General features: G+C 33.5%; 1 protein-coding gene across 1 annotated transcript; it reads right to left on the bottom strand.

Annotated features, from left to right (window-relative positions):
* Window positions 1–1,555: 1,555 nt before the first annotated feature.
* Window positions 1,556–2,244, bottom strand: LOC127105614 (uncharacterized). The gene has a single exon (XM_051042804.1). The coding sequence runs from the start codon at window positions 2,165–2,167 to the stop codon at window positions 1,646–1,648; it is 522 nt and encodes a 173-aa protein (XP_050898761.1). The 5' UTR covers window positions 2,168–2,244; the 3' UTR covers window positions 1,556–1,645.
* Window positions 2,245–18,000: the final 15,756 nt, after the last annotated feature.

Raw genomic sequence — 18,000 nt, 5'->3', positions numbered from 1 at the left:
AGGATTTATATGAGATTTCTATGGGATGGAGTAAAAGGCGATTCTAAGATCTCAAGATTTAAATGGTTTGATGTGTCTAAACATAAAAAATATGGTTTGAGTGTTAGCGATCTTTGATTGGTCACTTTGACCCTTTTTGTCAAATGAAGGTGATTATTGATATCGAGTGCCTCAGTTCTTTGGTGTGACATTCTTGTAGCTAGACACAACGACCTAATAGTTCCTTCCTTGACTGGGGTAGATTTTTGGCACTATGTTTTGTTTCTTCTTGGTGGAAAGGAATGTACCTTTTTGGATCCAAAGAAGATGACACCTCTAGTTGATTTGAGGATGAGATCAACAAGAAAATGAAATCGGGTCTTCATACCTGTTTTTGGGTGGATCCCTAAATCAGGAATTTCCTCTAAAGATTAGGTTTTATTGACTCTATACAATCTCTCAATATAAAGAATGGAGTGTGGGTGAGATTGGTCATTTGGTGGACATGAGGATTTCTACGGATTTAAGATTGAGGAGATATTTCTTTGTCCACGAAGAACCTTTGGTTTTTTATTTCTTCTCGGTCCTCTTATATGTTAATTTGTTTGAGGATAGAGATATGTGTGTTTAAAAGCATGCTAGAGATGATAATTTTATTGTTTTCTGTGTTTATAAAATCCAATTGGATCTTGGTAGCTCCTATAGGATAGATTTCCTTCAAGAGAGAAGTTTTTTCAAGTAGATGGTTATTGTTAACCCAAATGATGACTCTTGTAACATGTCTGGTTTTTTCTTATAATCTTTTTCTCATTTGTTTGTCACGTGTCATATAACTTGAACTGTGTGGTATATGATCTTTAAATGGTTAGACTGACTGCTAGTTCTCCCTAGGGATCCTAGGATTCTTTTTGAGTTGTTTCTCTCTTTCAGAGATATAGTTAAGATTAGTGGGGTGTTTGATATGATTTGACACATAAGTTTTTGAATTATTTGGATTGTGATAATGATAAGATTTTTCTGGTGCCAGAACAAACATGAAAAAGGTGGAGGAAAAGACCGATTTTTTTGGCTTTGTAGATCAGAGCGCAAACGAATGTTCTTCCTCAAATTGGATTAAAAAATCTATCAGGTGTTTAAACCAATAGCAATCAAAAGTTCAAATTTGGGTTGTGGTCTGGGTTCTTTTATCAGGATCTCTATTTTGTTAATGGTGTTTGTGGTTGTTTAAGACCAAATATGAGTCATATGTTCAACTAGGTAGCCTTTTTCTTTAGTGACTATTCTTCCTCCGTAGTAGTTATTCTAAGATTTTTAGTTTCTTTGTTTGTTATTTCTTATTTTCTTCATTCTATCTATCTATATATATATATATATATATATATATATATATATATATATATATATATATATATATATATATATATATATATATATATATATATAAATAAAAGGTACTCTTGAATCACTCTTTTTTGAAAAACTACTCTTTAATAGGGTTTAATTGCTGAATTAAATTTCATTACTTTCAGTTAAAATTTAAAATAACAATGGAATCCGAAATTCCAGAAAAAGATTGACAAAGAAATAATTTGAGAAAATGTTGCCATTATCCTAAAAGTAAAAAATCAAACTATTCCAATGATATTCATGAACTATGTGAAGTGCATCATCTCAATTCTAATCTAACCATAGAAGCAACATTATGTGCCCACAATCTGAGACTATTTTTCATATCAACTTCATTCTTCATAGCAGGAACTTTCCAATTCATCAAAGAGTTCTCTTTTTCTCTCTCATAAACCTCCCAAGCTTCAGAAAGATAAGGTCTTTGAATCACAGACTCATCACAAACATCTTCTTCTTCTTGTTCTCCATATTTCTTCCCAAGTCTTCGTAATCCAGGAATAATTGAAACCAAGTCTGAATTTTTATCTTCCTCTGAGAAAACAAAACCCAGGTCCATGAACCCTTCTAGTTCCTCACATTCAAGTTCTGATAAACTCTTACTTCCCCTTTTCTTCTTAACAACCTTTTTAATGTTGTTCTTTTTCCTAGGTAACAACATTTGTGTTGGTACTAGGTTTTTGTCTTCTGAGTCTGTTATTTCTCTTCCTGATAGATTGGCTTGAAGCTTTGAAGGAATGAGAACAGATTCTGATGAAAGAGAATCATGGTTGAAACTTGTCATACTGTTATGAAAGGTTCAGCGGCTTTGGAAAATCAGAAGAATGAAAAAGCTTGTGAAGTGGTTGTTAGCAGAAATTATTAGTTACCTAAACAATGTTGACAATTAGTAGTATATATATTACTCCACGAGTTAGTCTCGAATAACAAATATTAAAACAAACTTTTCACACTGACTTCACACGTTTTGAATTTGAATATGATACTCTTTTTTTCAAGGCGTGTATATAGCTAACTTTGTTACATTTGTTTTTTAGGATCATTCAAATATAGTCAAATTATCATTTTTTTTTAAAAATAAAGTGGAAAATCATATATTTTTTTATTATGTGTTCAATTCATTATATTGTTATTTATGAATCACAACTTCTTGTTATCTATGCTTATCATGTTTTTGACACTTTAAATCTTAATTAGATATGTGCGCAAAAAAATCATTTCTAGATTATTTATTGTATGTTATATATGTCATTCAATACATTTTCAAAAAGAAAATACAATCAAATTATTATTTTCTAAATTAAAATTTTAAAATAGCACTATTTTATTAAAAATCATTAATTTAAATGAAAAAGATAGATCACGTAAAATAAATAAATTTTTAACAAACTTCTTTTTAGCATAAAGATAGTTCAATATAATAATTTATTTTAAGAAATATAATAAATTTTACATGAGAAAATAAATTATGTATGATTTTTAATACCTTCATTCATTAATTACACTAGAAAGAGAAATTAAATAAATTAGAAAGATGATGAGTAATAAATAGTAGAGGGTATATTTATGGGTGTTGCTGGATTGAGTTAGGTGTAATTTGATTAAATCCAATATCCGACATGATGAATAGTTTTTGTTTTGGGTTAAATGTTGAACCCGTATTTATAAGACCAAATTTGAATCAAACCAATTCGCTCATCAATGAGTTGAGTTGAGGAGAGTTCGTGGGTCATCCACTAAACATAATTTTCAAATTTTAAATAAAATATTAATTTAATTAACGCATTTATTTTATAAAAAATTAAAAAATCATAAAATTTTAGTATTTAATTTGAATAATATTTATCGTTTAATACATAAAAACTCTTCTATGATTCCGATAAAGTCAGAAAAATATATAAATCATATAAAATATAATTTAAGAGTAAAAATATCTCTCTCTTTGAATAAAGAAAATTGATCTCTCAAATTTGATTTACACTTAGACTTTTATAATTAATAAAAATTATAATTATATTAAAAAAAAATATGATTGTAAGAATTATGCTAGATAATTTATAAAAAAAAATAGTGTGACATATCAATGGGTTGGATTTGCGGATTCGTAGATTTAAAATTTCAAACTCGTTATCCAAACTAAATATCAATGGGTTTGAATGGGCTAGTTCAGATTGAACTCGTACATGATTGGATTGAGCAAAAATAAGGGTTGAATTGGGTTGAGTGAATGGATTCGAGGGTTCTCTCATACACATGAACACCCCTAGGTATATATTAAAAAAAATCATTAATATTGTATTTGAATTGTAAATTGATTATAATTTGGGATAATTTTTATCCAAAATGATTTATAATTTGGACGAAGGTAGTAGAAGATTTTCCTACATTACTTTTGTAAAATTATAATTATAAGATGCTAAGAGTTTTAAAAATTAACAGCCTAGATCAAATTAAAGCTTGACCGAAACCCAAATTACAATTGAAAAGCATGCTAGATACTCAAAATTGGAAACTAAAAATTACAATTTAGGGCGAGAGAAAGGGGGCGATTAGGGACCTGTAGAAATTAAAAACCCCAAGACCTAAAGAACCAAGCATGAAAGATGCAAAATCATAAGCTCCTCCTCGACTACGTTAGATAGGCTTGGGGAAATTGTTTTTATCTAGTCTCAAACTCAAAACTCGACCCAAAACATAAGGAATATAATGTATATAAGGAATTGGAAGATGTGTAGTTGTTGAAATTTGGGTTGTTTGTGAAGGTTCATTTAATTGTTGTTAGCATGATGTCCTTATAGTTGATGATCATGGTTGATCCATATTGTTGTTAGCATGATGTCCTTATAATTGATGATCATGGTTGATCCATATTACAATTTTTCTCTCCATATTATAGGTGTATACACCAAGTGTAGTCTCAACATAATTAATGCATCTTTTTAGTGTTTTTTTGTTGTAGTGTCCCACTAGGTTGCCAAAACTATTGTCAAACTGTAAAATTTTAGTCGAGGATTGACTAATAACTTTAAATCTTGATTCCCTTTGTTTTCCAAGGAATATGTTGAGGAAGTAATATGTCCCTTAGGTGTCAAAATTATAACTACTCCAAATAGTGTCAAATATGAGGTATAAGGGTATTGAACTATTAGCCTAAAATAATGAATAAAAAAGGTAACGTTAAATACGTAAAATAAACTTGATTGATATATTAAACTTGGTGTATTTATAAAGGGAGCTATCCTATTGAACTAAGAATCACGACTTGTATAAATATTATCTCATTCAGGGATTCATGTGGGTAATGTGAAAACTATTCCTATATTTAGAGTATGTGGTATTCCATATTCGGCTTGTTAACTTCTATTTTTGGCATGATCTATTGACTTTGTGTGCTGATTTTCTTCTGTCATGATTTTATAATCTTCAACCTTGTCAATTTATGTTGCTTTAATTTCAATGTAAATATCTGATTAGTTAACACTTTGTTTATTTTTGTCTCAAACCTAGTAATTTTCAATAAAAAATCTAATAATCTTACTAATGATTGTTCAATTATTGGTCGAACTAGGATGCTTCCAATTTGTTTGATTTTAATTTTTTTTAAAATCTAAATGAATGGAATTAAAAATATACAAGGAGTACTCAAATCCAAACAACTTACAACAAGAAACCTTTAGAGTTTAAACACCAAACAGAAAAACCAACATCTACACTACCATGGTATTAATATTATGATATAAAGTTAAAATACATACAATTGACAAGAAAATCAATGGCTCACCCAATTAAAACGCCCCCTTATTCCACATGTTGGTGCATTAGCCTGCCTTCGAAGTCTTCCATGATTTTCTTGAGGTGTTTGGGGTCTCTGAGTGCTGACATGATGCAATGGTGGCTGGTGTGAAGGTCTGGTGAAAGGTCCAACGGTATTTGATAAATTTGTCATCATTTCTCCCCAATAGCTAGGTCCGTTGGATTTGGGTGGGCTGACATTGTTCTTGGGCGGGGATTTATTCTTGGGCGTATGATGACGAAGTTCGTTGGCGTGAATCAATCAAATACCTTGGCTCAGACACAAACCGTGACGTTGTAACCGACCTAAAGTATGTCATATAATGTCGAGTTGGTCTAGCACCATGTAGGTTTGGTTCGTTTAAGATGTATTGACATCGATTTCTCCAATGACGACACATCTCTTTTGCGAAGCCTCTCCAATCGAAATAATCCCATTGGTCATCGATTCTTTGTTGATGTCAATCTCTCAAACACATCGGAGGTTCTGGAATTTGTTGTTGCATGTTGAATTACAGTTTCACACGGTAACTCTAGTTCATCTCCACAATAGTGAACCAGATGATTAATGTTTTTGATGTCCAAACTGCAGCATCATCATGGTTAACCTGATGGTCAAGATAAAGATACAGCCTCCAGATAAATTGTATAAGAATTTGACATGATTAGAGGATATGTAATTGGAATTTTTTTTTAAATCAAAAGTAGAGTTGTTTAGTAGTAATAAATCGTCTGGTCCAATTATGGGAGGAGAATGAAGAAAAATGGAATGAGACAGTAAGAAAATGTGTAAAACCTTATGGGAGGGTGATGTTGTATTTATAGATGAAATGGTGAAGTAGTGACCACATGTACTGGCGCATACATATAGTGAACTATGCATGCTCCATTGCATGTGGTGCCTACACATGCATGTGCCACTCCTAGTGACGTCATGGACATAATGCGCCAATGCATGTGGTGCCAATGAATAATATTTTCATTGGATGCGTCAATGCACCTGACACCTGTGTTACATGTTTCTGAAAAAATGGATATTTTTTATAATATTTTCAAATAATGGTTATTTTAGAATTTTAATTGAAAAATTTGATAATTTTTAAAAAATTCTATAATATTTCTCCTCTGACAAAATAAACAAGTATTATTTTCAGGGATTAATTAGTATGCACTGTCAGTGTAAAAAGATTTACAGTGTCGATTCATCACCATCCCCATTTACATTATTTTATAGATTTTTAAAATAAAAGTCAAACTTATTTTAATATCCAACGTCTAGGATTAATTGACGGTGTAAAACTCATTTACACGGTCAATGTAGTTCAATTAAATCCTTATTTTTATCTTAAATATTTTTTAATTTCTAAAATTTATTAATTACTTGAGTTCAATCACTTAAATAAGTATAATTTTATTTAATTATTAAATTGATAATGGATAAATTAAAAATCAATTTATCTTGGCACAATTAATTAAGCCACAACTTGTTAAAAATAAAAGCTACGCAAGATTAATGAATAAAATAATGTGTCCTTAAATTATTTTAAAAGTGTTTGATCACATCACGTGTGGTCGTGTGGACAACTACTAACAAGACGATAACCCGTTTTGTTTGGCGACCTTTTGACTCTATTTCATTGGTGACTTCATCATAATTAAAAACAAGCATGTTGAAGTTCCATTAAACTATATATTTTTTTTCAGATTCGTATTTGCAATATTTTATTTATTTATTTTTAATAAATAAAATTATTTTAAAAAAAAGACATTCGACCAATAATAATTAAGTTAAATTATAGTTTTGATCTTCCAATTTTATTTGATTAACAAAATTAATCATCTATTTTAAATTCAAACAAATTTGATTCCTTATAATGTTTTGTATAGAAATTGATGAGATTTTCGTTTTTTTAACATATATTTTAAATTATAAAATTTTATACTAGATTTATATACGATGATTTATTACATTTTTCAAAAAATTTATTTTTAATTTTAAATACAAAAGTATGAGAGATCAAAACGATTTAAATTTAAAATAATAGATTAATTTTATAAATCAGATAACATAAGAGAATAAAACATGTAATTAAATCTAATAATTATATGAAGCGAGAGATTGTTTAAATACTAATTTGTTGTGAATTTTTCATACAACGTGCCGGTGAATATGATTTATGAGGTTAGACATATCTCATATAATGGAGAAAAATATATTGTAAGCTTGTCAGAAAAATAACGTTCTCGTAGGAGATGGATGCTGACAGAGTTGTCATGCAATTTCTTACATGAAGGATCAACACTTGGAAATTGAAGAATTCATGTCTGAATGCTATAAAAAAAGACTGCTATGAGGGTTTATATGTACCGATTATATACAGTGAATGGGGGAATTCTTTTGACTAAAATAAAGTATGTTGATTTACAACCACCACCGATCAAAAGACAACTTAAAAGACCAAAGAAGAAAAGGAACAAGGATGGGACACAACTAAAGCAGGGAAAATTTTGGAATCAAGTGGAATAGGTGCCACATGATTGGACAAAAAAATCTACTTGCAAATTTCTAGTTAAACATGAAACAAGTCATCCATCACCAAGTTAGGTACCAATAACCATGATCAATTTAGCCAACACCAAGTCAGAGACCAAGTTAGTCATGATCAATTTGCCATGATCAATTTAGCCAGCACCAAGTCAGGGACCAATTCAATCAACATCAACTCAGCATGAACCATCTGCATTATAATTTTATGTCAAATTTTTTCTATAGTGTATGTGATAATTTTTGTATTAGTGTCTGTGTACACTTTTTATATTACTATATGTGTACACAAACAATTATAATATTATGGTTTTATGGCAACATTTTGTGGTTTTATGGTTTCAATGTCAATACGGTTCAATGTAACAAGATTCTTATTCTGATTATGTTAATGTAATAGCTCGGTTAACTTCAATATTGCTCTCATGATATTGTGTATGATATATTTTTATATCATATTTGGTCTGTGATAAATAACATAATATCGGGGGATTTTATTTATAGTTTGGTTAGGCCTTCAAACTTAACTCTCATGATATTATGTATGATTTAGTTTTGTAACATATTTGGTCCTTTTATTTACTTTAATGTTTCAATTTAGTTTTCTATCTATCAAACTTAACATTTTGAGTCCCTTGACTAATATTTTTTGTTTCAAAAAGGTTTATGAAATTCAATTTAACTCAACACAGTAAGTAACACACTTCATATCAATGTATTAAACCAAAATTTTCAGAAATTATTTAATTATAACAGAGAAAAACATCAACACTATTGTTTTGATCAACCAATTTCATTAAACCAACAAAACTATTACATAGATTGCCATAAAAATAGAAGAAACGCAACTATTACATGGATTTCAACCAACACAGTCAATCAACTAACCCTATTTAAAATACATTGTTAAAAATACTACATTAAACCCTAAAATAAAAATGTCAAAATAAAAAATGTCAAACACCACTAACATTTTCAACATTCCTTTCGCGGGAAAAACTGTTGGAAATCCACCAAAATCTATGGAGAATTTCAATCAATCTTGATGAACACGATTATTACTACCCACACAATAGCAATGAAAAGAAAATAACAATGGAGAAACAAAGAGTTTAAAGAACGATGAAGGAGAAGAGTAATAAAATTCTACAGAGTTTCTCTCTGTCCACAAACTGTGGAAAACTTCTGATTCACTTTGCAACTGCAAAATACTGTGAATTACAAGTGTTATGAATATTCTATTCACCTCATTAAAAAATAAGGGTCACTCTCTCTATTTATAGATTTAGATTAACTTGGACCTCAAGCAAAAACCCAAAACTATAAAAGCCCAAAATAGCTAACACTACTAAAATAGGCATAAGTCAAAATTATGTGTGAAGCAACATGCTTCGACACTTCGACACACTAATACAACTCAAGACACATGTGATTCGACACTTCCTTTATTCTGTCGAGAAACCTGCTTCGACACAAGGAATTACAATCCAACACACCACCTAATTCATTGTGTCTAAGCTATCTACATTCATCATAGCTCTTAGTCTTCTAAACACTTCAACCTGCACTGCCTTTGTCATGATGTCTTCAATCTGATTCTCAATTCTCTAGTGTTTCATATCCATCTTCTCATCTGCTACCTGCTCTCGAATATAATGGAACCTCATTTCGATGTGCTTGTTTCGACCATGTGCTATCAGATTCTTCGCCAAATTGATAGCTGACATGTTGTCGATCTTCATGCTAATTGCTCAATGAGTCTTTGCTGTTATCTCTTCGACCAGATTCACCATCCATGTTGCTTGACATGCACAAAGAGAAGCAACTATGTATTCTGCTTCACATGAAGATAATGTCACTATTGGCTCTTTTCTCTAAATCCAAGCAACTGGTGCACCATCTAGCGTAAACACAAAGCCAAATGTATACTTTTGATCCTCAACATCACTACACCAACCTGAGTCGGTGTATCCCACTAATTTGCATTCTTTTCCTTCATCAGTTGCAGGAAACAAAATGCCATAGTTGAGAGTTCCTTTTAGATACATTAGTATCCTCTTCGTCGCTGCTAGATGTGATACCTTTGACTTCTATATGGACCTACTCACCATACCTACACTGTATGCTAAGTCAAGCATTGTATGACAAAGGTATCAAAGTGACCCAATAAGTCTTCTATATTGGGTTAGGTCGACATCATCTTCATCTGAATCTTTCAACATTTGTAATCTGGGCTCAACTGGAGTCGAAGTTGGGTTACAGTCTTGCATCTCAAATCTCTTAAGTATTTCGCCTGCATAACTTCTTTGATGTATCATAAAACCTCTACCACTCTTGTAGAATTCTATGCCAAGGAAATATGAAATGTCACCCAGATATGAAATTTCAAATTCCTTGTTGAGATCACCTTTGAAGTCTTTTATCTCCTTCTTGCAGCTACCTGTTATCAACAAGTCATCGACATAGAGACATAGTATAAGCGATTCACTCTTGCTTCTTCTTACATATACTCCATGTTCACTTGTGCACTTCACAAATTCCTTCTCCCTTATAAAGCCAACTATCTTCTTGTTCCAAGCTCTTGGAGCTTGTATAAGTCCGTACAGGGCTTTATGCAGCCCGTACACCTTTCTTTCTTTGCCATGTTTCACAAATCCAGCTGGTTGTGCAACATAAATTTCTTCTTCTAAGGGGCCATTAAGGAATGCACATTTCACACCCATCTGACACATCTTCCAGTTGTTCATGTTTGCTAGACCAACAATCAACCTAATTGTTTCGATCCTAGCAACAGGTGCAAAAACTTCATCAAAGTCGATTCCTTCTTTCTGAAGAAATACTTTCGCCACAAGTCTTGCCTTGTGTCGAGTCACTTCTCCTTTGGGATTCAACTTCACCTTGTATACCCACTTCACATCAATTTCATTCTTGTTTTGGGGCAATTCGACAAGTGACCAAGTATTGTTGACTTCGATTGACTTCAGCTCTTCGTCCATTACTTTCATCCACATTGAATCTTTCAATGCCTCAACTGCATTGATAGGTTCGACATCTGCATAGAAAGCATAATGTACCGGCTCACCTTCTTCATTGACCATGTCATCTGATGTAATCACACATTCTTATAACCTTGCAGGCATGCGTCTTGTTCTTTGAGGTGTGCTTGGGCCTGCTTCACCTCTGACTTCTTCCTGTCAAACTTCTCTTTCGACTTCACTAGCTGGTTCATCATAAAATATTCTCACTGAATCTTTCTTTACATTCTCAGTCCAATCCCACTCCTTAAGCTCATCTATGATCACGTCCCTGCTGATCACCACTTGCTCATTCACTGGTTCGAACAACTTGTATCCTCTAGTCAAATGATATCCTATTAGGATCATTTGACTCGACTTGTCATCAAGTTTTCTTCTCAACTGATCTGACACACGTCTATATGCTATAGATCCAAACACCCTCAGATGACTCAAGCTAGGCTTGGCAGCAGACCAACATTCTTCTAGCGTGATTTCTTCTAGCTTCTTCATCGGACATCTATTCAGGATATATGTCGCAGTCGACACAACTTCTCCCCATAATTTTTTGGGTAGATGCTTGCCTTTCAACATACTTCTAACCATATTCATAATGGTTCTATTCTTCCTTTCTGCAACTCCATTCTGCTGCGGAGTGTAGGGTGGCACCACCTCATGCACAATCCCTTCTTCCACACATAATACCTTGAAATCTTTCGACAGATATTCTCCACCACCATCAGTCCTCAAAATCTTGATCTTTAGACCGCTCTGTCTTTCGACCATAGATTTTAAACTTGGCAAATACCTCGATCACTTCACTTTTCTTCTTGATCAGGTAAGACCACAGTTTTCGACTGAAAACATATATGAATGTAACAAATAATTTGTTACCTCTAATCGAATCCACTTGGAGAGGACCACATACATTAGAGTATATGACTTCAAGAATCTCCTTCGACCTGCTTCCTGCATCCTTACTGAAGTTGTTCTTATGCTGCTTCGCCTGCGCACATTCTTCACATACTTCATTTGGAATGTCGATTTCTGGTAATCCTGAAACCATATTTCTCTGTTGGCTTCTGTTGTAAGGCACTTATGCTCCATCACATTTAGTTCAATCTTGAAGGTTCTATTCTGAGACATTGGAGCCTTCAAGATCAATCTTCCATTTGAATCGAGAACTCTCATCATCTTGTCTTTGATTGACACATTATAGTTCTTTTTGACTAACTGCCTTATGTTTAGCAAATTGTTCTTCATGCCTGGTATGTACAACACATTTGAAATTACTGACCTCTTGTCATCTTTCCTCATAATCAAAACATCTCCAACACCTTCAGCTTCTAGAGTGTTGTCATTTGCAAATTTCACCATGTTCTTCATTTAGGCTTTATGTTGATAAATCAATCTTTCCTTCTAGACATGTGTGATGAGCATCTTGAGTCCAAGTACCACTTGTCCTTGAATCTCTCTTCATCTCTTGTTGTAACCATCAACAACGTCTTTTCTTCTTCATGTTTCACCAGCTTTGAATAAGTTTCTTGATTCTTCTGCTTTTCTGGACAATCACTAGAATAGTGACCATACTTCTGAAAATTGTAACACTGAATGTGACTCTTGTCTGGATTTTGACCACCACCACTTCCTTTACATGCAACACCACCTCTTTGGTTGCCTTGGTTCTAGGGTTTTCTCTGATTCGAGCAATTTCCTTCTTGCTGATTTCGACCAATCGAATTATTGTAACCTCCTCTGCCTTTATTGTCATTCCAACTACCTTTGCCTTTCCTTTCTTTTGCTAATTGAGCCTATAAAGTCATATCACTCTTCGACTTTCCTGCAACTCTTTCATCCATTCTTTGTTCATGAGATTCAAGCGTCCCTTAAAGCTCTTTCTTTGTCAGTTTTGACAAATCTTTCGACTCTTTTATGGATACTACCACATGGTCGAACTTTGGATCCAACGACCTTAAGATCTTTCCAACAACAGATCTTGATGTCAACACTTCTCCATATACCTTGATTTGATTCACCAGTTTCGTAACCTTGGTGAAAAAATCAATTATGCTTTCATTGTCTTCCATCTGAAGAAATTCATACGTCCTTTTGTGAGTTTGTAACCTCATCTGTTTCACCTTCTCTGTGCCTCCAAACGATTTATCCAGAATTTTCCATGCTTCTTTCGCTGACTCTGCATCACTAACCTTTTCAAAGTTATCTGCATCAACACATTGATGGATTATAAAGAGAGCTTTATAATCATTATTCTTCAATTCTTTATGTGCAGCCTTTTCTTGATCTGTCACGGCTTCTGCAAGCGTTGCTACTCCTTCCTTCACAAGATCCCAAAGATCTTGATAACAAAACACAACCTTTATCTGCTTGCACCAATTCTCATAATTGTTATTCTTGAGAATCAGAAGATTTGCTGAAAAATGCCCGCTTGGATGATTCGCTGCCATGGTGATTTTCTTCCCACGAATCGATTAAACCTAAGCTCTTGATACCAGATGTTGGAAATCCACCAAAATCTATGGAGAATTTCAATCAGTCTTGATGAACAAGATTGTTATTACCCACACAATAGCAATGAAAAGAAAAGAACAATGAAGAAAGAAAGAGTTTAAAGAACAATGAAGGAGAAGAATAATAAAATTCTGCAGAGTTTCTCTCTGTCCACAAACTGTGGAAAACTTTTGATTCACTTTGCAACTGCAAAATACTGTGAATTACAAGTGTTATGAATACTCTATTCACCTCATTACAAAAATAAGGGTTACTTCCTCTATTTATAGATTTAGGTTAACTTGGACCTCAAGGCCAAGCCAAAAATTATAAAAGTCCAAAATAGCTAACACTACTAAAATAGGCATAAGTCAAAATTCTGTTTGAAGCAACATGCTTCGACACTTCGACACACTAATACAACTCAAGACACTAGGTGATTCGACACTTCCTTGCTTCTGTCGAGCAACCTGCTTCGACACAAGGAATTACAATTCAACAACAACCTCATTCTTCAATTTGAAAAGTTTCTTCTTTTTCCTTTCAATCTTCAAATCCCTTCCATCAACAATTTCATGGCATAACCACTTGAAAGAATTACAACCATTTCCCAACATTTACACTATTCATATTTGTAACTATACGAAGAACACACACTTATTGAAAAAATACTACATCCTCTTGTTTTCTCTGAGCACATATCCAAATATCCCACAACTTTGGTTGTTTGAAGAGGTGTTGGAATTCGTTAATATTTAAACATAAATTTTAAAGAAGAAGAATGTTTACGAAGATGAATAGAAGACAAATGTTTAAGAAGATGAATAAGGAAAAGTTAAACCAAAAATTAAGTTAAAGGACTTCGGAACTAATTAAACTATTATAAATTTATATTTTAATTTATAAATGTATAAGATAAATCTAAAAATGTGATCAACCTTGAAACTTTTTTAATTGGACGTGTGATTTACTTACGTTTGTTTCTTTTTGTTAGGAAGTGTTTTCTTTGTGATGAATATGGTTAGGATGAGACAATCCGCGTCGGATTGTTATGAGTTAATAGAGAAAGAGGATAGTTAGTCTCTTAACAATTTGTTATGGGTGATTAAGAGTTAGTTACAAGAGAAATATAATGTGTAACTAACTCATAGATTTATCCATTCACTATATAATAAGTGACATGGCTTTCATGTAATGTGTGGAAAATGGAATAATGCATAAATTAAAATTCCGATATGACATCTATTGCCTAGACTCTTGCACCTTCCATTTTTCACTCAAAATACTTCAGAGAAGCTTCATCTGGTTTTCTTAGTTTTAACAAAGACTTTGCATTTTTAGTTTTCCACAAAGCTTCTTACCAAGCTATATTCATATGGCTTATATCCCCCATTTCTGAAGTAGTTCTTTCTCGAGTCTTTTCTTGCAAACATGCGTTCAATGTGTGGGATAGAGTCTACAAACACTTTCACGCGATGATGAAGGCCAAAGTTTGTCACCACTCTAGTAGCTTCTATATGGAATTCTAGGCTATGACATGCCAACTTTAATAGGACTGTTATGATTTTGTGTAGTTTATGTTGTTTAGAAATGTTAGAAATTGGGTATGATAATCCTGGATAACTTCGAAGAATCATGTTCGTACACTTTCCGAACAAAGTATTTCGACCCTATTCTTGCTTGGGTTCACGAAATCTTTGTGGGGATAATTCTTGAAGAACAATTTTTTTTCTGGCAAAGAGAGATGTTCAGGAATGTAGAGAGAAAGTTTGATTTCGTTATCACTTTTCAAACTGAGGCCAAATGACTCCTTATATAGGAGATGAATAACAGAAACCGAAAAGACGCAACTGTTCAGAAACGGTTACGTCGGTTGGGAAAGGATTCGAAATTCAAAAGAAAATTTCGAACGTTGGAACCCCGTTTCAATTATTCGCATTCAATTATACGTTGACTCGACGAGCGTGCACTCCGCACTACCCCTAACTCGTTTCCAAGCTTTAACGCATAATTGCATCGGCCTATAATAAATCACATTACTACTAAAATACATTGATGATACTAAAATCACCAACAAATCCCCCCCATTTTAGTGTAATCCTTGATTTACTCAGTATATACAATTATATATACAAGGGTATAACACACAGGTATAACGATCAAACAAATGCATAAATGAAAATGTCTTGCGATTGAATTTTCATCTTAGTACAAATACACATTCCAAATACTCGAAAATTGGGGTGTCATAGCGATTGATGTAACACCCTTCTAAAATACCCCAAACATATAATTAAAATAACAACATATCAATCAGAGTAAATATGCACCAAGGGTGTCACACAACTACTTCAAACCATAAAAACTGTCATGCTCTTTATTTAATCAAAATAAACATTTTTGTTTGCATAATTCGCAGCGGATAGAAATCAACCAACCATTCAAAACATGTAACGTTTTACAGGTAAAAAGGTTCAACAACCAACAATAAAACAATTAAAACATCCCGTCCCGATGTTACATCTATCAGAGCATGACCCACTTAGGAGACTACACTAGACTCCAGGCATTAGCTTCTACTCAACTCATTGCTCGTTACCTGAAAAATAGTTGTAAGGGTGAGTTCCTCAATCGATATAACAAACATTATAATTTATCATGTTATGTTAAGTAAATCTACACGTTAATCACCCTAATCGTATCATGCATTCAGTAACGGCATACCAACTCAATTATCATACTCAATAACAACGAAAAATGCAACTCAATAACGACATAAAATGCAACTCAATGAGACTCGACTCGTCATGCATGTGGTACCATTCGGAGTAAAACTCCCAACTTAAAATCATTGCCATTTTAGTGGGCATCAAGGCATAAGCCTTCAACTTTCAACTTAAAATTTGCCAATCCAGGCCAACGTGGTGTGAGCAAAGCTCCGATTTTTGCCAATCCAGGCCAACGTGGTGTGAGCAAAGCTCCGACTTAATGCATATGAATGTACATGGCATACACGACTTAAAACTTCGACAACATGATAATAACAGCAACACAACAAGGTTTTCAACATAATCAACTTATAATCAACTTTGGCTCATCAAGCCTACAACTCAGTATTTTCAACAACTTTAATACGACTTATCAACATATTTGTATCAACACTTCATAACATAAACTCAACAATTTTACTCATCGCAAATCAACTATAATGGACAAATCTCGAATTATGTTCACAACATTAAAATCTCAATTTTTCCAATTTCCAACAGTGTTAACCGGTTAACGCCCTGGGTTAACCGGTTAACGCAGGACAAAACACATTTTCTGGCAAAACGCAACAGTGTTAACCGGTTAACGCCCTGGGTTAACCGGTTAACGCAGGCAAAACAGCACATTTTCACAAAATATAACAGTGTTAACCGGTTAACGCCCTGGGTTAACCGGTTAACGCAGACAAAACAGCAGTTCCTGCGCTAACACAAGGCAGAATGCAGAGTTCTCCGCATTTTCCGCCGTTGGAGGACTTCCGGACCTCCGATTCAATTTCCGTAAAAAGCTATACGTTCGGGGGAACACTACTCATCCAATTACCGATTAAATTTCAGATTTAACACAACTTATTCAACACAATTCTTCAGCATCAACAATCCCAATTAGGGTCAATTCAACGGTTTATCACTACCCATTACATGCTAACCCATAATACCCATTAAACGACGATAAACCCCCCTTACCTGATTAATCCGGCAAATCTTTGAGCTCCAAACTTTTCTCTCTTCAACCTTCAGCCCTTGCTCTGTCTCTTTGCCCTTTTCCTCTTTCACGATCGTTTCTCTGCTTTTCACGTGAAAACCTTATTTTCCAAATGAAACTCTTTTTTCCTTATTCCAACTTATATATTTTCCAAATTATATTATTATTCAAAATAATAACAATAATAATCCAATAATATTTCCAATTAATTAATTAAATTAATAAATATTATATTAATTTAAATTAAATAATTAGCCTTATTTCATCGGGGTGTTACAACTCTCCCCCACTAAAAGAGTTTTCGTCCTCGAAAACATACCTCAAGCAAATAACTCTGGATAAGACTCTTTCATCTGACTCTCCAGTTCCCAAGTCACATTGCCACCTGCTGGTCCTCCCCAAGCTACCTTCACTAAGGCAATCTCTTTACCCCGCAACTGCTTCAACTCTCGATCCTCAATCCTCATGGGCGATATTTCAACAGTCAGGTTATCTCTCACCTGTACATCATCTACTTGGATCACATGCGACGGATCATGAATATACCTCCTCAACTGAGACACATGAAAAACCTCATGCAAATTCGTAAGTGACGGCGGTAAAGCGATACGATAGGCTACCTCTCCTATCCTCTCCAAAATCTGATAAGGACCAATAAATCGAGGTGTCAACTTCTTTGACTTCAAAGCTCGACCAACCCCAGTTATCGGAGTAACACGAAGAAACACGTGATCTCCCTCTTGGAACTCAAGTGACTTCCTTCTCTTGTCATGATAACTCTTCTGACGACTCTGAGCAATCCTCATCTTCTCCTGAATCATCTTAATCTTTTCTGTAGTCTGTTGAACAATCTCCGGTCCAACTACAACACTCTCACCGGACTCATACCAACATAAAGGTGTCCGACATCTCCTACCATACAAAGCTTCAAACGGCGCCATACCAATGCTCGAATGAAAACTATTGTTATAGGTAAACTCAATCAAAGGTAAATAACAATCCCAA

Source organism: Lathyrus oleraceus, chromosome 7 (genome assembly GCF_024323335.1).
Source record: "Lathyrus oleraceus cultivar Zhongwan6 chromosome 7, CAAS_Psat_ZW6_1.0, whole genome shotgun sequence".
In the NCBI taxonomy this organism is placed as follows: Eukaryota; Viridiplantae; Streptophyta; class Magnoliopsida; order Fabales; family Fabaceae; genus Lathyrus; species Lathyrus oleraceus.
Note: the sequence above shows the minus strand (reverse complement) of the source record. Positions and strands in the feature narration are given on the sequence as shown.

Excerpts from the sequence above, each read along its gene's own strand:
- LOC127105614 (XM_051042804.1), bottom strand. The coding sequence starts at position 2,167 with ATGACAAGTTTCAACCATGATTCTCTTTCATCAGAATCTGTTCTCATT.